Here is a 21964-nt window from a genome sequence, read left to right on the forward strand (position 1 = left end):
TTGGTTTATTGATATTGTTTGATAAAAGACCGTTGTGACCCATCAATATTTCAGCGAACGCGTCGTGGTCGAGAACGGTAACGTCGCTTAAGTGGAACGATACAAAGGGTGCTAAAATCATTGTGGGCGTTAAATGAAATGTAACCCAATATGTATCCCGAGTGTCTATATGCGTTGCCAATTTTAAACAGGATGTCCAGATAGGAGTTGGTATAAATCAAAAGCCTTTTATAGTACAGTTACGGGAAAAAATGAATGAAAAGAATTTAGTAGATAAATGGGATCTTCATCATAATCTGATGATAAGTGGAATTTAAGTGTATATATTGGTCTGCAAAATCCAATTAAACAATGAAAAACCGACTTAATAAAATGTGTATTTCGAAAATAGTTTTATACGAAAAGTATCTAGCCTGATCCCTTCGCTGAAATTTTAATACATTTATTGATCATAGTAATTATTTATCGTCAAGTCACATTATGAACTATGACGCATAGATTCATAATAGAAACCGACATATCTGAATTAAATGAAGCATGGTGAAAGGAGGAGCCAGTAAAGTAAATCGTGTTGAGCAAAGCGCAGTGATTGAAAGCATTGACTGCATAGCAAAAAGTAGATAAAGCACCCACAACCACACACAAAAATATAGATGTCGTGTTGTCTGTTGGGCAAATAGTTAAAAATATTGGTCTCCCTTACCATGTGGTACAAAAATTGTTAATTGCTGCTCACAAGTAAACTCGATCAGACGTATGAAGTCGTTATACAACACAAGCAGGCTTCTTCTATTCTCCAGATTTACTTCCAAGCGATTATTTATTGTTTTCGAAGATTTACGAACTTAATTTTAGTCGCATCATTGCAGATGTTGAACCATCTTGTTCGAGATGCATTAGATGAGAAGAATTGAAATCATATCTTTTCTTCTTTATTATTGTAAGAATCAGAAGCAATTAGATCAGTCTTCATGAAATATCAGTAAGTTGAGAAACTATAGATGACGTGTTTTCTGTTACGCAAATGGTTAAAGGTATTGATCTCCCATACCACGTGGTACATAATTTTTTTACTACCGAAGTAAACACAAGTAAAAAATTCTCACAATTCAACTCGATAAGACGTATGCAGTCGTTATACAACTCAAGCAGGTTTCTACTTAGTAAAACTTCCACCATATTCTCCAGATTCATCTCCCAGCGATAATTGACTGTTTTCGAAGATTTAGGTAGATGATTTTAGTCGCATCATTGCAGATGTTGAAGAATCTTTTTTCTAAATGCAGTAGATGAGAAGAGTCGGATTCTTTATTATTGTAAGAATCAGGTGCAAATGGATTAGTCTTCATGGAATATCAGTTAATTTAACATCACTACTACTGGGTGACAATTAAAACAAATAGTAAATAAATTTAGTTGATATTTATTATTCATTATTACATAAATATTTCAGCGAATATAGATTGATTAAAACTAAAAGTGTTCGAATGTTTGAAGCGGACAACCGAATGTAAAGTGACATAGCTTTAATAAGGAGAAAGATACAATACGAATATGAATACAACAAATAAAATGATTATAAATATGAAAAGTCACAATTTCTTCATTTAGATCAACTTGTTAAAAAGTAGAATGGTCGTTTTGAAATACGTTGATTACCATTTTTTGCTTACAAGGATACAGTTCATAAATCGTTCGTTACACTTGACGTTTTTTTATATTCATTTTTGAATGAAGAGGCAATTTTGATTTAAATGAGAGCATTATTAAATAACTCAGTCAATCTAGTGTTTTAATCAAATTTTGAGAGACACTCTTTATTTTATATACAGTATATCCCATAGGAAAACTTTTTTCATTTTTAGGTTTAGAAAGAAATCGATACGTTAAATATGTTGATGGTGAGGCGTCAGAAAATCCGTGCAAAGTGTTTGTTTCAATTTAATTATTTACATCGAAACAAAGGTTAATATACTGTAATTACACATGTTTAAAATCACTGAGGCAGCACCCAGTCGGTTCGCTTTCGAATTTTTGTTTTAAGATATTCCATTAAATTATTATAAATGAATCTTGTAGTCTATGGTAAATTGTAAATAATGGAAAACTCAAAAGTATCATAATTTAATACAGCAGAGAACTCCTCGCCGGAAGACAAAATGCTATATCTCGCGAAAACATAAGATTTCCTTCAGGAAGCTTTTTCTTCACGGGCTGCATTGATCTAGATCTAACACTCTATATTTTGGCCGTTGCAGAATTTCCCTAAGGACAAGAACGTTTCGTGTCTTCTGATATACATTCCTTAATTGACTTCCCCACTTTAGTGACAATAATCAGGCTTATTATTCACCGTTTCACCCCCGTCAAAAGTTAATTATGTTATCTTGGTGAAAGCATTCCTTGGACTTTCATGCAACAAGTTCGGGCTGTTAGGCAAGAAACAATTCGTCTGAAAAAAGATGATAGACAGGATAGGGAGCTATCCACTTTTCTAACTCACCTAATAATTTCAAATGGGGATGTATGGTATCTTTGGAAGGTCCAAAGGTGTCCGAGAATGAAGGTGCTGGTACTAAGCTAGTTTTATACTGCATCCAACGTTTTGCCGTTTGATCAATAGCTATGTCTTCAATTTCATCATTTTTTTTATCATTTTACATGCATATAACATAAAAACTACTGCGTTAAGGAATAAAAGAAAATTATTGAAGGGAAGTTAACAAATTATACTCTTGATAGAATTGGAGACTAGTCTTAACAAGTTACGACATGTTTAAATTGAAGTAAAGGACCTATGAAAACCGACATAAATTATGAGACACCCTCTGTATTTATGTTTCATGTACGGAGGAAATGTATTATCATGGGTATACAAAGTTTAAGTGATTAAATACTGTTTATGAGGTCAAGCTCTCAATAATGAGGTCATTGCTCGAGAAAACGAGCTCAAATTCATAAGACTGCAACGTTAAGCTGATTGGACTCATGATAAACATTAGCTAGATGTATATATCTCACTACTTGGATGAAATTATCAGCTTTTTTCATAACAATTGCCGGTATTCTGGAAAATAAAGTACTTATATTATTGAGCGTCTCAAAAAATTTCATATCTTAAGCATTCTATAGTGGAATAAACCAGGCACATCCAGTTTGATTTGTTCAACTACGCTTGGGACATCCTGTTTATCAGAAAATCATTTAGTAGCCGTAATTAATTCACATAAGGCTACGAAAAAAAGAAGAAGTTATATTAGATGTAATAAAAGATCAACCTAGATAGCTTAGAAATTGTTTTTTCTAAGTTGACTAACCTAACTTAACCTATCCTAACCAATGCTTCCAAAGTTAGACGCTGGTATGATTGGACGCAACGTGTAATGGTGGTACGCTTGTCATTCGACGAATGTTTTGCTTCCAACGTTGGTATTGGAACGTTGGCCATGGAAAGTCAATTGTCAAATGAGTACCCAACATTGAAACGAAGTTTGAGCAAATACTTGTACAACTACACACACTTCTTGTCCTGTTTGTTTTGTATGAAAGTTGTCAGTGTCATACAGTTTATTTTAAAAGAATTTATATCTGTTATATGCTGTTCATTACTTTTTTGCCACTTTTTCATTTCTTTGGGTAAGTTTTGGTAAGGTTCCAGCATTTGTCCAATGATCATCCAACGTTGGAAGGTGACTGTTGACCTGCAATACGTTCCTTAAATAAATACTAAGAAAAAACTGATTGTTAAGTTACATACACGTTATTTATGGTATTCTGCAATTCGTTAGCTAGCGACATATTTCGCTTATACAGGGTGTCCCACGACGTGTTAAAACTATCTGTAAATGGCAAAATACTTATATCAAAATCATGAACATTTCTAAATTTGGGTTTTTGGATACGATCTTGTCAACTAAAATATTTTTAAACTTGGCCGACTTCCGGTTCTACCCGAAGTCGACTGTAACTTTGTTATTTTGAATAGAACACCCTGTAGATTAATACATTTTTGAATTCTACGTAAAATTTTAGTAAACTTGTATCGAAAAATGCATACTTTTTGAGTTATTGATTATTTTGTAAAAAATTTAATCGTTGCAGACCCTTATACATTATTTTTTTACAAGGATACCCTTGAGGATATGAAAATGATTTCTGTTCGGTTGCTTTTAGGAAAGTCGGACGTATTTGAATTTTTTATTTTATACAAGGTGTGTATGAAAAGTGTTCAAAGTTTATAAATATCCAATTTCTTTTTATTTTCAAATAGAACCAGCCGGTTTTTTCTGTTTTTATGCATTCAGGTGTAAAAATTAAAGCAAATTCATAAATACTTTTAGAGATGCAGGTGTGGTCTAAATTTTATTTTGACCCGTTGATACAAACAATATGAAATAAAAAAGTATTTTTCTTTATCTTGTCAAGGTCTGTGAAAAAAATCATATCAAATTGTATTTACTAATCCTAGTCTTATTCCTAATAAACTTTCAGTCGTTTCCATGATATTTGAGGTTTCAAATTATTATTGTTTTTTTCACCAAGTTTCAATTTTTTATGTATACTTCTAGTAGGCTTATCTTTTACCCCTGAATGCATTGAAATAGAAAAACCGGGTGGTTCTATTTGAAAATAAAAGGTAATTGAATATTTATGAAGTTAAACTTTGAACCCTGTATAAAATGAAATTTTATTTTTCAACATAGATTCAGATACGTCTGACTTTGCTAAAAGCAACCGAATAGGAACCAAATTCATATCTTTAAAGATATCCTCGTAAAAAAGGCAAAAGTATATTAAAATTTCATGTAGATTTTAAAAACGTATTAATATACAGGGTGTTCAATTAAAAAAAACAAAGTTACTGTCGACTTCCGGTTATATCGGAAGTCGGCCATCTTTGAAAATATTTCAGTTAAAAAGATCGTATCCGAAAACCTAAAGGTAGAAAATAGAAACTTGCATAAAAAATAAAATAGGAAACTACCCACTACTCTTCTTTTGAAGTACGGTGGCATTTGGGTTACAAATAATTAATAAGGACATTTATTTTATCTGTGTAACTTAAAATATAAAATTGCGGAAAAATTGAAATTAAATTTGGACAAAAAAATCTTACTATGATTACAGGTATTTAAATAAAAATGTATACATCCATAAAAATGTGAGTTTACTTGAGCTAGATTATCAAGAGATGAAGTTTCAATTTCAGACGGATAATTCACATATCCAATCATTTTCAATTTAATAAATAATGAAAATGAAAAAGCTGCTAGCTCAATTACATTCACGTCTTAAATATTAATTAACCTCGCACGACTTTACACTCATAAATTACGTCAATAGATATTCTGAAAAGATATACGTTATGCGGCTCTTTTGCGTTATTTTAGCGAGCCCCTAGACGAGGTTACATTTTTTTAAATTGCCTCAAATTACTAATATATGTTAGACGTTGCCAGTTGCCACATTATATCTCACAAAACACCTCTCACAGTATTTTTCACTTTGTTAATCATGTTTCCATTATCCACCATTATTTCATTTTGTGCGTTTTAGGCCAGTTGATAATCTGTAAATGTATACCGTAAATATTGGTAAGCAATTTTTGAAACTTGTTCAATACTTGGGATATTCTTGAATATTATTCAAAATAATTGAAAATATATAAACGATAAGTTTGTAAACTGTAAGTGTGTTATAACTATTTTAAAATTGATTCCTGGTGCTGTATTTTGATCTTGGAGTGTTACTTTAGTTGAAAAAGTGTCAAAACATTTCAAAAGATAATAACATTCAATGAATCTAAAACATCAGTTTATTAAACAAGAATTAAAAACAATTTTAATTATTTTAGGGAAAACAGAAATGATTTCCACTTCTTTTCACCACTAATTTCTGAGGAATGAATCAAAATGTGTTATATTTTTATAGCTAAAATGCAAAAAATATCGGACTGCGTGATTTGAAGTCGTTGTTTTTGAGAAAGCAAATCGAAAATCCTCACTAGGTGACGTTAGTCCTAATAGATGTTTTTCCACTTTCCTATATTCGGAAGGAATGAGGAACTAACAAACTATTTCTATTACAATAATAATAAGTTGATCTCAATATAATCGTTGAAAATTGGCTGATATAATTACGTTTCATGTTATTAGGAACTGCAGTGGGAGGACTGAGAGCCAAACTTCAATAAATATGGAATGACTTAACGGTACGACATTATCAAAAATAGAGGAGATATAATGTAATAGTCAAATCAATTTGGTACTCAAGATATTCAAAATTACAATTGGTGTCATACTTGCTTTAAAAAAATCACTGATTGTTTAGTTGACACGGTACTTATAAACTATTCTCCTCGCTCCAATTTCAAGTATGTTTCAACCTGGACTATTTAGAAAAAATAAAATGCGGCATTAAAGTCTCTATTTGTCACTCGTTTGGTAAGTTGCCTAGACTAAACTTCTCCCCAGTAAATATCCAGCTTCGTGATTCAATTCCTAAACATTATTTTTTTAATTAAATTGAACATATTGGAAATAATTTTTTCATTGTTCCATATTTTGTGGAAGAGTCCTTGCTCTTAACTAAGTTTACCATATTTTATCCTTATTTATGGATTGTGGTAGTGAAAAATCGATCAATCAGAAATTGGTCAATTATTTAATATGGCGATAATACCAATTTCTAAAAAAAGAAGTGAAGTTAATGTAATTAATAAATAAATTGTGATATGATGAATGATACTCATATACTACATTGATCATAGTGTTTTTATATAACATTTATATACCAAGTGTGTAAAGTAGCCTTTTTCGATAATGTTTACCACATTAGTATGAGCGCGACTTGAACTTGGGACCTCCCGCATCTGATCTTTGTGCTTTAGCCACTAAGTAACGAAGAACTAATAATTTTCTACGCACTACTGCTTAAAATATGTTTCTATACGCACTAGTGTGTAAAGTTAAGTCTCACGCACTAGAAAGTGTTATTAAAGTACGTATTTTACGCACTGTAGTAGAAAAATATATTGTAAAAAAAATTCCAATACGCCGTTGGTTTATGTACGCCAATTTTCATATTTTAGCTGAAACTATATAAGTAAAGATGAACAAAAATTTGCCAAAATACAAATATCTAGGGATTTGGGATTAATTCGAGAAATGACAGCACTGAAGAGATAAAAGTAAGAATTGAAATTGCTCGCAGTGCATTTTATGAAATGAAAAACTTCTTTTGTTGTAAAAACTTGAATAAGGAATTGAAAGAAAGAATGATAAAATGTTACACATACTTGATACGGAGGGAGGCAGCTAGTTTAAACAAAGCAATATTGAAGAAACTGTAAGCCTTTGAAATGTGGAATTAGAGAAGAATTAAGTGACAACGACACGAATTCCAGAGATTGATTATGCAGGGAAATATAGAGGGAAAGAGAGGTATAGGACGACGAGGAATATCATGGCTGTGAAACTTGAGTTGTTGAGAGCAGCTATGAATAGAATACAAATAGTCATGATAATCGCCAACCTTCATCCGAATTTGTCATTATAAGAAGAGGAAAACCAAACTCTTTGGAAAATATTGTACTAATGTTAGAAAACACTAATGTAGGTACGTGGTTCATGGGCAAACAACTTTGCCTGCTATATTAACTTAGATAATACATAAAATGGATTACCAGAATTTGTACCTTAAGATTAGATCGACAATGCTCCAAAAGAAAAAGCAAGAGATAGAAATAAGAAGCTAAGCTTACATATATTGTCCTGGCCTTGCAGATTTTATGAAAAATATGATTTCTGGAGTATCACGGATGGATGGAGCTATATTAGTGGTATCAGCCTCTGATAGTCGAATACCAAAAACTGGAGAAAATTTATTATTGGCTAACCAAGTATGATCTTTAGTGTCTTGATAAACGAATAATCATTCTTCAACTTTTCCCTTTTTCTATAATTTCTATAACGATTTATCTTGATTTTAGATCTATCAAAATATATTTATGTTTCTAAATGTTCTTGATTTTAGGTCTCTTTTGTTTAAAAATTAGTTTAAAATAATAAGAATTTATATCCGATTATTATCCGATCTACTTTGGTCTTTATCAAAATATATTTTGATTTGAATCTCTAATTTCTTATTTCTTAGACCTTTTGATATGTTTATGTTTCTAAATTTTCTTGATTTCAGGTCTCTTTTGTTTCAAATTTAGTTTTTTCAAAAGTCTAAACGTCAATTTTATCTACTTTTCAAAAATTATTTGATAAAACTAACTAATTTAGAAACAGAAGAGACCTAAAATCAAGAACATTTAGAAACATAAACATATCAAAAGGTTAAGAAATAGGAAATTGAAGAAATTCAAAATATATTTTGATAAAGACCAGAGTACATCGAATATCAAATTTTTTCTTATTGTTTTAAACTAATTTTGAATTAAATTGATGAAAATTATCATCCTAAATTTAGATCAGCGTTATAGGAAAAGTAAGAAATTATAATATATTGATACAAAAAATGAAAAAAAATTTATCCTATATGGAATTATAAATCATCCAGCCTTATCGAATGTATAAAGACTTTTCGAGAATTATCAAATAAGAAAACAGTGATTTGAACTAAATTTAACCCTTTTTCAACGTTTTCATAGTATATCTATATAAATAAATGTCTGGCTGTTCAATATTATTCATTTATGGACCAAAGGCACCAAAGTTAGAAGGCAGGAAAAAACCAAACAGACGAGTCACAAAAAGATATTTTTTTTTTTCGAAATAGCCAAGATTCGAATTGGATTGAACAGAATAGGTTATGAGAGTTGCTTTTAGTTGCACAACTCAATAATATGATTATTTTTCAAAAACCCACAAGGCAATATCATTTATTTTCATTTTTTCATATTAATGAAAATAGAACAATTTAGTTCACTCGTAATTTTAAAAGGTTGTAAGCTGGTTGCCGTGTAAGCAATTACTTTCGAACTTGAAACGGACGACAATTCAGTAATTTCAGTGATTTGGCCGAATTCGAAAAATCACGATTTATATATTAACTCAAATATAACTGACTATTTAATTCTGTATTTCCTAATGTTTTTGCTGTTCATACATTAACTTTATACGTACCAATAATTTAAAATGTTTGTATGAAATCTTGTACGTCCAGAAAGTTCGGCATAAAATATTTATTAGATAAATGAATTATAACAATCAAATTCTGGAGAAAGATCGATTATTAATTTCAATTCAACGTTCTTACAAGATTTCAATTCAATATACGTTATAATCAAATCATCAGGAATAATCCAGATACTTAAGAAATGATGATGGTGTAATCATTAACTGGAATTTCTAGAATTAATGACTTCAAATCGTGAATTTATGAATATTTTATGTTATATAATATATAGTAAGATGGCTTGCCACTATTTACAAGTTAATGAATGTAACCATTCACTGGCCTATTTCGTCCATTGCTTTCATTATCATATTGTTGCCGTTTGTGTTGATTTTGCTCTGTCTTTGTTCAGCTTGCACGGAGCATGATAGTGAGTATATGTCATCATCTTCATCGTAATCACAGAGTGACTCAATTATATTATTGTTCCATTGAGATTTATCCGATATTGAGACATTCTGTATATTTTACCAATTTTGACGAGGAAACTAAATATTGATTAAGCAGAGTTGAACATTTAGCGAAGTTTAGTAGGTAAACAACACGGTGAGTCCATTTATGTTGAGAGTGTTATTTAATTTGGAGAGAAATTCAGTTAGAAATTTAACTATTCAGGCTTGTTAACTACCTGGTATGTATTGGCATTAGGAACAAAAATTTGTACCAGGTAGTGGCATAATATAAAATCATTACTATTCATAATTAATGCAAGAGGTAGTCAGTGAGGAAGCGATCTTAATGAAATTTGTGTGGCTTGAAATCTTATATTTAACATAGCATTCAATGCTCTATCAAATACAGGTTTTTTTCAGTATATTTCTTCGTTGAAGACATTGAAATCTGATAGTTAACAACTTACACATTTAAGCAAGCATTTACTTTCTAACTTTGCCATTTAAATGGATAAAATTTTAGGTGGAATCTCTTACCACATGCGCAAACTTATCTCTGAATTCAAATTGACAGATTAAGGTCGTAAACTTTCAAGATAACTGTCGTGTATAGAATCCTATTGAGTAATAAACAGAAAATCTACTGCCATTGATTAGAAATCTTGATCATCCAATTCATAAATTATTGAAATACAATGAAATTTTTAACATTAATACTATAAGACTTGAAAAATATAACTGTATTGGAAATCTATCTATACATCATATGTTTCAAGTGTGAATAAGCCACGTTTTTTGGTATTTGCTTGGCAGCCGTCAAAAGTGAATGTTTCCAGTCAATTGGTAAACATAGAAAAAATTGGTCATCTTTGTGTGATTCAATACTTTTATTTGAAAGGCATTAGCCCAACCATTATAAAAGCTGCACTAAATTCTACTCTGCTTCATTATGAACAATAAAATATTGGAAAGCAGAGTTAAACAAGGCCGTACGACCTGCGAAGACCAGGATCGCAGTGGTCGAACAAATGAGGTAACGACTAACATAGACAGAAGTAGGCATTTCAAAAAGTATGGTACATCGCATAATAACTGACAGTTTGCATATGAAACAAAAACAGCGTCGTGAAAATATTTCCATCAAGTGTTTGCCTATGTTTCACAGAAATGATGCAGAATTTTTGCGCTGTTCCATAACCATGGATGAAACGTGGGTCCATCACTCTACACCCGAAACAGAAGAACAAACAAAACAATGTACTAAAGAGGTAAAGAGGCAGAACGGGCTCCAAAGAAAGCAAAGACCGTTCCATCTGCAGACAAGGTCATGGCGTCGGTTTTTTGGGATGCGCGTGAGATAATTTTCATTGAATAACTTAAGAAAAAGCGAAACTATCATCAGCGAGTATTATGCTAACTTTTTGCAACGTTCAAGTGAAGAAATCAAGCAAAACGGCCACATTTTTCTAAAAAAAAGTGTTGTTTCATCAAGATAATTCACCAGCTCACACATCCATTATTGCAATGGACAAAATTATTGAATTGAAGTTTAAATTGCTACCTCATGCACTATATTCGCCAGATTTTGCCCCGATGGATCATTTTCTATTCCCAGACTTGAGAAAATGGCTTGGTGGTCAAAGATTTTACAACAATGAAGAGGTGATATCAGCAGTTAATGGCTATTATGAGGATCTAAAAGGAGCTTACGTTGAAAAACAAATATATTGTTGCGTTTTCTTTGTTGGGCCAGGTACTTCTAGGACCATTTTAGTAAACAAAACTGAGCCATTCCATAGAGATAACACGTGTCAATTTCCCATGATTTGAGAGGAAAAAGAAAAAAGTTGATTGGCAAGATACCGCCTAGATGAAAATACCAATTTTTCTCCAGATATAAATTATCTAAATTCAAGATATCTCAATATTCTCCGTTACCTATGCAGCTGAGGAATTTTCAGTCAAGTAGATAAATGAAAATATATAAAACAATTCTTTAAATATAGCAAAACACAAAGAAATGATTGAGAGAACAAGATGAGAAAATGCAAATCATATTATATAATATTTGGACTCCATGTGAACCTCAGAACCAGGACATATCAGAAAAGTTTCCACATCTCCGAAGAGCATAAGGACCAAGCTGAAGTTACTAGTTCTGGAGGGAATTATGGAGGTAGCCTCCCATTGAATAATGCAATTTCTCGTTTCAGTTACAGTTGCGTGGGACTTTCACTTCCAGAACTTTAAGCACAGTCATCAATTTGGCCACATAACCCAGTTAAAGTACCTTAGACTGATGATAAGGTTTATATAGCAAAAATTCCGTCAAAATTTCTTGTATTATATTTTCTAAACAACTATCTTCACAGATTTGCAAGATATGTCTGTGTGACAATCAGATAAAATGATAACAAGAAACAGACAGTATGGTGGACTGATGTGATGAAAGCTCAAGCTGAAATGTAGAAGGAAAACATACCAAAGAAAAATGCAGAAACGTTGCGAATATTATAGAGAATAAAGTAAAATAGTCGTGCTACACTATAAGCAGAGGAAATGGGAAAAGTTTAGGAACAAGCTAGAATTATAGAGTAAAACAAAGTAGAAACTCTTCTATAGAATACTGTAAGACCTTAGAGGGAAATTAGAACCATGGAAAGTACTACTTACTATAAAAAATAGGAGACATAACGAAATGGAACATCAGATAGAAGAAGTTGAAAAAACTCAAGAAGAACAAGAAGGAAGTGAAGGGATTATAACTGAAGAGGAATTGGTTCCAGTAGTAGAGCAGCTAAATAATGGGAAGGTGATAATAAGGTAATAAACACTACTATCAAATCAGATACGTTCACAACAACAAGAAGTCTGACAAGTAGATTCTGATCCCATTGCTATTCATAGTTTACATAGATAAATCAATTAGAATTCCCAAAAAATCGAATTAAATCTATTCATATTGGATTCCGAAAACTAGAAGACAGAAATATATTGGAACGCACCTTTACAGGTGATATAATGATCTTAGCAGAAACCCAGAAGGATCTACAAGAAAATTGTATCAATTAGAACCAAATATCTGCAAAAAACGGAATGAAAATGAACGAAAAGAAAATTGAAGTTATGGTAGTGGCAAATGTAAAAGAGTTAAACAAGTTGGTAGTTTATAATACCTAGGAACTATGTTGGAAGGAACAGGAAGACAGGATTTGGAATTAAGCAAGAGGATAAAAGGGGCGAAGAAGATATACTATACATCAAGCAATAAAAAATGAATCTCTATAGAAACAACAACAATTCTATTATATAGCTACGAATTTTGGGTATTGACTAAAATTGGAGCAGAAATAATGAAATATCTAAGAAATGTGAAAGGAATAACTGAAAACTTGTATACAAGAGAAGATATATAAATTAAACCTATACAAGAATTTATCAAAAGGAACCAACTAGGATGGAGAGGCTACATACAAAGTATGGATAATTGAGAATGTTTGGGAAAATATCAGGAAAAAGCAAAAAAAGAAAGACCACGAGCAACACGCTAGAAAATAACTTGAAAAATAAGGGAAAGCTATGGGTCTAAGCCAAAAATTTGTTGCAACATAGAAAGTTTTTTATAAGGAATGAGTTAAATAGCAAAATATTTGTATATAATGAAACTAAATCTTATACAATGAATATCTATTCCATCTTCTTGTAGTATAAATTGAGAAGAACAAATTCTAGGTTTTTCATTTTTGACACCATATCTTAACTCGCTAAGCAACATGAAGAGTTACAATATCCTGGTGCTCCCACGTAGTCGCTCTTTCATTTAGTAAAATTTCTTCAGGTAAATGATAACGAATAAATATATTATTCTAAATCACAAATATATAATTCAATGAACCACTGGAAAGGAAACACTAATGGATTTTGATATCTAAAGCAACTGTTTTCAGTTGTTTTTCAGCTCTATTTGATTTTCGAATAAGAAACCTTCTACCTGCTACCAAAATAAGGTATATTATTTTTAGAAAGACTTTTACAGAAAAGGAATAAATATGGTGCAACTTTTCTAAAAATGATACCGCATCAACCGAATGAAACTTTGTAACAAAGTAGTTGCGAGATAAAAATGTGTAATAGTATCCAAGGTCTAAAACTACTTCAATATCCTAGCTCAAATAGTTTTCGAGAAAGATACTATCCTGTGATCATCATTGGTGTCAAATGTCCGAGCAATGTTTCATAGAGTTTTCGAAAGTTGACATTTTATTTATAACTGAAGAGGGTACACGGTTTGTCCGGGTGAGGAGGGGTGTGAAACGATCTCAACTGAATAGAAAATCGAAAGAAACAACTTTTCTTTCACAAAAGCACGCTCCTTATCGATGGAAAACTTTTCCTTTGAATTGTATGAATGGATACTTCTTTATCGAAAGCTCATCTCCAAGTAGAACAAAAACAAGTAAAACTTCCAATAATTTTCATTATTAAATTAATTTGTATTGTTTTATTATTAATGGAAATACGACGTACATCATAATCGAGTTTTTCAATTAAAACTTTCAAAAATGACCAAATTTTTATTTCTGTACTAGCAATTTCATCAAAATTGTATTTTTCAAAAAAGAGCTAAGAAAAAAAAACAACGTGTACGTAAACCAAAGTTTCTATACCAGGTGGGCAAGTAAGATTCCCTCAGGAATTGATTATATTACATTCGGGAAATACGTGGAAATTATTTTTAGAATTTTAGGGCCACCACTAGAGGGCGTATTCAAAAATATAAAAAGTAAAATTTACATAATTTTATATACAATATTTGAACTTTTGATTCCAAAAGACAGTCTTTAAATAAGAGGTAGGGGAGAGTGGGGAACTTGTTATGAAAAAACGCTTATAAGTCCGGTTCTGCTTAGCCGATTTCCATAAACTTGATGTAAATTGAAAGAGCTTCTATCCAGCAATTCACAATATATGGGTGATTCCGTTCTAACTGTGATATTCAATGTCCTGTATTGTTTTTTTGTACTAGTCATTAATTAATAATCAATTAATAAAAATTTTGTGTTAATTGAATAATTCTTAAGATATTTAAACATTATTTTTATACAATATAACTTGCCACTTAAAGAAAACTTATACTACATCACTTGAATGTCAGTACCGTGTCATGTCCATTCCTAGAATTTACCGATAAATTATTAATTTTTTTTGTCGTAACAAATGATTTAAACTAATTACCTTATAAATTCTAATGTTTATGATCAAACTGAGGAAAATTGATGCACTTGTTGTTTAATATCTTAAGTTACCATGTCAGTACCGTGGATAAATGAGTCAGTACCGTGGAACTCAAAATCCGACATTTGTGTCTTGCTCGTGATACTTTGAAGTTGTAGTAAATTCCTCTTAGAGTTTTATTTTTACAGTAAAGTAGATGAATAATATGCATAAAAAAGTTAGAAAAGTTAAATTTTAAAATCTTGAAATTTTGAATACAAAAAATCACAGTTAGAACGGAATCACCCATATACAGAATGCTTCTAAATTCATACGACAAAAGTCAGGAGGTGATTGCTCCTATGAAATTAAGATGGATCTTTATTAAAACAGAATTTCCTCAGACCAACCGAGATATAACCTTTAAAATGTGGTAACTAAATTTGAGTTTTTATTTTTTTTTTTAAATTTCAGTAATGTTCTGAAATTTTCGTGCACTCGCAAAGAAAAAATAATAATTTAGTAGCCACCTTTTTATAGTGATATCTCAGAAGCGAGTGGACTGAAGAAATTTTGTTATAGAAAAAGCTCTTCTAATATTACACGAGCAATCATGCCTTGAATTTTGTTTATTTATTTAGAAACACCCTATATAGTCCTGGCAATTCAAATAGAAACCTCAATGCTAAAGTAAGCTGTTTCATATATTTTCTATTTTTTGATAAATTTGAATGAAAGCATAAAAGTTCTATCAAATCTTCCAAAAGTAAACTTGATGTAGAAACAACGAAAACCGCTTATCAATATCTTTTGTTTGTTCCGAGATATCTTAAGAAATACTATTAACGGCGAGAATTTTTCTTCAAACGCGGTGATTTGAGTTGTTCTCATAATCATCTTGTTATTGCTACTGGATGGCGTTATCTAAATACTGAGAACAAATCATTGAATAAACCATGTAACAAATCTAACAGTCAACAACTCAGATAATTAAATACCTAATTAGCGGCACCCTAGGTGTTCAAAATCGTTTTCTAAACAAGCACTTTCAATTTCTGCAATTAAAGTATTTCCTATTGCCTGTCGTATTCTTTCAATCATCTCTTGTCGTGTATCTATTAGTGTCAATGAGATTTGTTATTTGGCACCACAAATAAAACTCTGAGCAAGTTGTTAGAACATGATACTACGAATTACTGAGGGTATGTGGCAATTTGTTTTTCAAAAAGTTAAATGATTTTTCTCCATTAACTGCCTGACTGACAAAAATTAGCCCAATTCTTTGTCCCGCACCATTCAATCACAGACCAACGACTCTGTTGAATCTCCTGCATCTAACGGAGTTTCCACTTTCCCCCATCTCTTATTTGAAGAGATAGACTAACCTAACCTAACCTAACCTAACCTAACCTAACCTAACCTAAACTAACCTAACCTAACCTAACCTAACCTAACTTAACCTATCGTATATAAAGTGCCACTTGAGTGGGTGAATTCTGAAAAAATGTTCTTCTTCAATTTTATATTTTCTCTTCACGTGTTCCTGAGATATGGCCGCTCTTTGTTGCCTATTCTGTACAGCTTGGCGTACTTGAAAATCGAGTGTTTGACGATATTGAATCATTCATTTTTGCATAAAAATTATAGGAAGTCTTATGATCCATAACATTATATGATTACATTTCAAAAAATATTTCTTTCAGCCTTTAATTTTACAATAATTGTTGAACAATTTAGAAATTTGTTCATATGTGTTGTAATTTTAATAAAAAGCAAGGAATAAGATCAATAGCGTACAGAAATATAGAGAAAATGTTTCTAAGAAAGGGTTTATTATGTGTATACTATATACCTTATGGGGAAAAGTTGTGTTAAGTTGATAATTTGGACTCTCTTCCATGAACTGGTGGAAACAGATTTGATGTATTATATTTCTCTCAATCATTAATAAGTGGATGATCAGAAATTAGTTCAGAATATTGCTGATAGTATGACAACAAAAATATGATACGAAAAAAATTAATTCAAGGAGCATTTTTTGTATACAGAAGATATAAAAAATACAAAATTGATTGTTGACTTGAGAATAATAAAAATTATTTACGTTATAAGTCCGGGAAGTGACTTGATACGGTTCGAGATAGATGTTTACGGACGAGGCGACGAAGGAGCCGAGTCAAGAAGATCTAATCGAGAATCGTAATACGGTACTTTACGGACGTATATCGTCATATGTTCCTTTTCATACTGTTTTCGGTTATAAATGAAAAACAAAATTATATTGAAATATGGAATATCACATTGGACAATTTTACTGAAAAATGGCTCCTTCCATTATTCTGTTATTATTTAGAGAAATAAAAATTAATATAAGTCACGTAAAAATTAATAGAAGTAAAATAAAGTGCAAGGTTACCATAAAGTACAATTTTCCGAACTCAAATCTGTAATATTAGGTCTATTTCAGAGTACAGTATGAAAAAAATGAATTTTATTATAGTGTTGGTATTTTTTTTTAACACTATAAGACCACTGAATTTTCCTGAAAAATATCTATATTTCGTTTCCTCGCCAACTCGATGTAATGTTCATTAAATGAAAAAAATATGTTGACGAATTTCTGTTTTTTGAATATTTAATAATTTTATAAACTCATAAGAAGCTGTTTGAGATGATTTCAATACCCAAAATGTTCAAAATCAAGTTAATACATACGTAAAATGTTTATTCTGTGACAAATGGAATTCAATGATTCAAATCAATATTTATAGATAAAAATATTATTGACTTTAATTGCACAGTTTTCATTAGAAGCTTCGTGCAAATTTAAATTATAGTGAAAATCTTTTTACAACAAACCTCTTAATCTAAAAATCTCTCATATTTTGATCATTTAATTCGAAGAATTTCAAGTATTTGAATCATTTTATGAGTTTATATTTTGATTAGATATTATTCTATGTATATGTGAAGAGTCCAATTGAAATTCAAAATTGTAAACACGCATCTTTGTTCAAAAAGCGATTTACAGTATCTTAAGTGAATTAACAATAGATTTCACATATTATATGTGCTAAATGTTTCATTTGCTTCACATTCAATGCGAGATCAAGAACCATAATGCTAAGAAATAAGTCGTATCTTAATTTTATCAAAGCGAAAACTTCACAAAATAAACTATTCTCTGTTGAATCATTATTTTATCAACTTTTTTTGAAATTTGAGTTATTCTGATATTAATGTATAACTATATATCTTCCTTATACTATACGTATATGTTGTGAAGTTTTTAATAATTCAAATGTTGCTATCTCAAAATAAATACACAACAAAGACTCCTGCTTGGATGAATACATTGAAATGAATAATTTTATATCCATAACAACGAATGCGAAGAAAGAAAGGAATCTATGTAACCCACATTTTCTATCGTCCGCTTCAGATTTGAAAAATAGGAAAGTTTTCTCACTTTTGAAATAGTCTTCATTTAGATATTAACTTTGTTTTGTGACTTATCATGAATTTGCTTTTTGAATGTTATCCATAGCAAATATATCATTGAAACATCCATTGTTAGAAATATAGAATCCATGATTCTGTTTGGTAAAACTCACCTTCTTTTTTGTCATAATCTCAATTACAATAGTGCAGTATAATAGAAAATACTAAAAATAGGAATAGAAGAAGATGTGGAAGCAATAAAAATCCAAATAAACATGAGATAACCTTCAAAATCCAATCTAAAGACTTTTGCTCAAACCTCAATGGTAGTACATACAACTGATATTCAGAGAAATGAACGCCGTCAGATTTTTATTGAAAAGCAATTATAAAAAATGTGGAAAAATTGATAAAGAACTAACTTTTCAGTAATAAACTAACCTCAAACGCAATCTCACAAATAAACTTAGAACATAAGAAACAATAATGAACACCAAATGAGTGTTCTAGTCCAACCAATATGGAAAAAAGGAAAAAAGGCATCATCAGCGATCATCAATACGGTTTTCGTAAATATATATCAATCGGGGAGACCCCAGCCAACGTATGGACTGAAGTTATAGAGAAATATGGAGAATCCAGAGCAATCGTATTGGAGTTTGGCACATTAACCTTCTAAATAAATTAATACCATATCGTTTGTTGTTCTCATTCATCGACTGGCTTGGTATCTTTCGCAAAGATCGATCCATCCAGGTCACTATCGATGGACACACCTCAGAAAAGTTTGAGGTCAACGCTAGTCCTCCTTAAGGATGCATTTTGTCACCTAATCTATTTCATCTGCTCATCAACGATCTACTCGACAAAACAAAACTACAAACCTGATACATTTTGGAGTGCAGCTCAGGATTTGGTCTTGTCGGGACATAAAATATCAACATCACCTCAAATTCCCTTGTTGGGCGTTGAGATTTGGAGTAATATGTCCTGGTATAGATACGTGGCCGAATTAGCTAAGACAGCTTCCCAAAAACTTGTGGCCCTCTTTAAGACCAAGCATAACCTGAGGATACTAGATTCAATACATAAAAAAGCAATTGTAATCAACTACCAAGGCATGTCTTTCCTGAACATTATAACGTTTAGTCCATTGTTTACTCTTCGTTAAATTTGAAACTGACGATAGAAAATTGAAAAAAAAAATTAATTCATCTGAAGTCTTTCTACTTCAAAGAAAAACTTTTGCGCTTGATATTCAATTTAAACCAGTATTTAATGCTGTTACCGCCACTATTTTTCAGGGAGGTTCAATGCCTAACACAAGCAGCAGCGTACCGTTTCTCGTGAGTAGCAGCATGCAAAGTATCCGTTCTAGAAGACCTTCGGCCGTATTTGGGGGCTCGCAGGGCTCTCAAGGGCTACTCCAACAGCTGGGCTCAGGCATGGTAAGACTCACCTCCTCTTCACAACAACCGATCAACAGCCGAACAATGTCTAGTAGCTCTGTTAGGAAATGCCCCTCATTGAATATAACATTTAGCTGAACGTACGTACGTATGACCGAACACTTACGATGAATCAAATCAGATCATGTCCCCAGACATCATGATGAATATAGTGAGGGTTTTTGAGTGGCGGCGTTGGTATGTCAAATGAAATTATATTGAAAAAATTTATGGTACAAGTATACAATAACATGATTAATTTTGAAGTAAACCGTTTAATGATTGATTTGAATTATTTTCAGGTCTGCATTTATAAACCAGATTGCGTGAATATTGTTCACAAATCATAGTTACGTTGATTAACACTAATTAATGTTAAAGGAAGCTTACAAATTTATGAGACAATATTCAAGGGCTTATTACCTGTACCAATTTATTATGGAATTTTCCCTACAAGGTTGTGAATCCATATTTTTAGCATAGACTATACCAATATTATCAAATAGTGCAAAAATATTTAAAAGGGTGGAATATCATAACACAATAGTATGCGTATAATCATAATATAGGTTTTCAATGACGCAAAATGAAAACCAACCGCAACCTACTGGTGAAACGATATAGGAGTATAGTTCAAATGACGAGTATTCTTTCAATTCAGTCTCCTTTCAGTTACATACACTTGACTCTAGCTTCAATCAAATTTCTACTAGTGAATATTCCAAGTTTGAGAATAAAAAAAATCACTAGGATCTTATCTGGAAGATACGATATATGAAACAGTAGTTATTACCCCAAGTCATTGACATTCTTGGAGTAGTTGATGTGGATTACATCTTGTGGATGCTAAAAAGCCTATAGGACAGTCTTAGTCTTCTTTGAAGCACGTTTTCTGGTACACTCCCACTGTTTTAACTGTTTTTGTTCTTTGATGTGTAACCTTGGAGCCATGTGTCCACTACTTTCATGAAACGATGTAAAAACTCCTTCGGATTGTACTGTAGTGATTTTATGGCGTCTACAACCTTTCCATGACCAAATTTTCTTGCAGAATATGACCCCAGCGACCTTCTGAAATGCCTATTGCTTCAGATATCTCGCGCTTCTTCAATGGGTGCTCTGTTAATATGAGATCTTTGATTATTTGTGGTAGCCGTTTCCAAGACACCTGGATGCTGCTAATCGGACGTACGACTACGTTGAAACTCTTTAAACCAATCTTTCACGGTCAATATTGAAGAAAAATCACCTTATACTGATCCAAACGCTTTTTTATTTTCATTTTGAAAACAAAAATCTCATTCCATCATCTTATATGGGATTAAAACAGAACTAAAACTCCAACCTGGTTGAATTTCAATAAATCAAGTACATATCAAACTGCATTCGTAAAATTGAACGATTTCTTTCAGATTCAGATTTCTTTATAATCGTCTTATAGCTCCTAGTACAGCAAACGGCACCTATTGGTTAATTGTGTTAAAACTAACTTGCGTCGGTCTGTGAATTTCGTCCAATTTTGTTGACGAGGCCTCTCCACTTACCTTTGTTTTTGGCTATTTCTGTAGCTTCTTTCTATGTTAAAATCATCTGTTGCAGTTCTTTCTCGATAGCTCTTCTCAATGCTCGTACAGGTCTACCTCTTTTTCTTCTGTCTGTGGTATTATAATTAAATGCTTGCCTGTCTATGTTCACATAGTATATGACCAAATCATCTCCATTTCAGTTTCGTAATCGTAACGTCCATTTTCTTTTCTTCAGTTATGTTCCAGAGGTGTCAATTATTTATCATAATTGGCCAAAAAAATTTGCTGATAACTCGATCACACCAGCTAATGATCGTTCGAATTGTCTCGAATATCTTTCTACTATATGTCCATGATTCGGCCTCATTTAAACAGGTTTTATTATGGTCAAAAATAGTCTTGATAATAGCTGAAGACCATAGTTTATAGAATAACTTTTGTACATTGTCTATTTTCTTTCTATATCATTTACAGTACTTATTATGCTTTGTTAAATCGCAAAATTACTCGACTTGATTTATTTCTAATGATATAATGCTTTTGGTAATCGTTTTGCTGTGTCATTGATTTTCTACTGTTTATCTACAGTCTAATTGGTATTGAGTTATCATGTAGTCTGTTGTCTCTTGAACGTGATTTCTCGAAGGTTGCTGCTCAAATTTTGGGATATGGCAACACTGATGTGCATATATTCATGTTGGTCAAAAAGTTGAATTGAATCGCGAACATTCTCGTACAATGAATCACCCAGTTTCTGTTT

The 21964-nt window shown here is 31.5% G+C and overlaps 1 protein-coding gene across 2 annotated transcripts in view; it reads left to right on the forward strand.

The window, feature by feature from the left end:
• The window catches only part of LOC130896454 (SCY1-like protein 2), a 133589-nt gene extending 112060 nt beyond the window's left edge, over window positions 1-21529 (forward strand). Inside the window, exons 14-15 of one of the 2 annotated variants that reach the window (XM_057804591.1) lie at window positions 9536-9553; window positions 19535-21529. In XM_057804591.1, the coding sequence (XP_057660574.1) occupies window positions 9536-9553; window positions 19535-19777 (261 nt within the window). In that variant the 3' untranslated portion in view covers window positions 19778-21529. The remainder of the gene's footprint in view (window positions 1-9535; window positions 9554-19534) is intronic. The other variant, XM_057804592.1, reaches the window with a different exon arrangement.
• The last annotated feature ends 435 nt before the right edge of the window (window positions 21530-21964 follow it).

Source organism: Diorhabda carinulata, chromosome 7 (assembly GCF_026250575.1).
Source record: "Diorhabda carinulata isolate Delta chromosome 7, icDioCari1.1, whole genome shotgun sequence".
NCBI lineage: Eukaryota > Metazoa > Arthropoda > Insecta > Coleoptera > Chrysomelidae > Diorhabda > Diorhabda carinulata.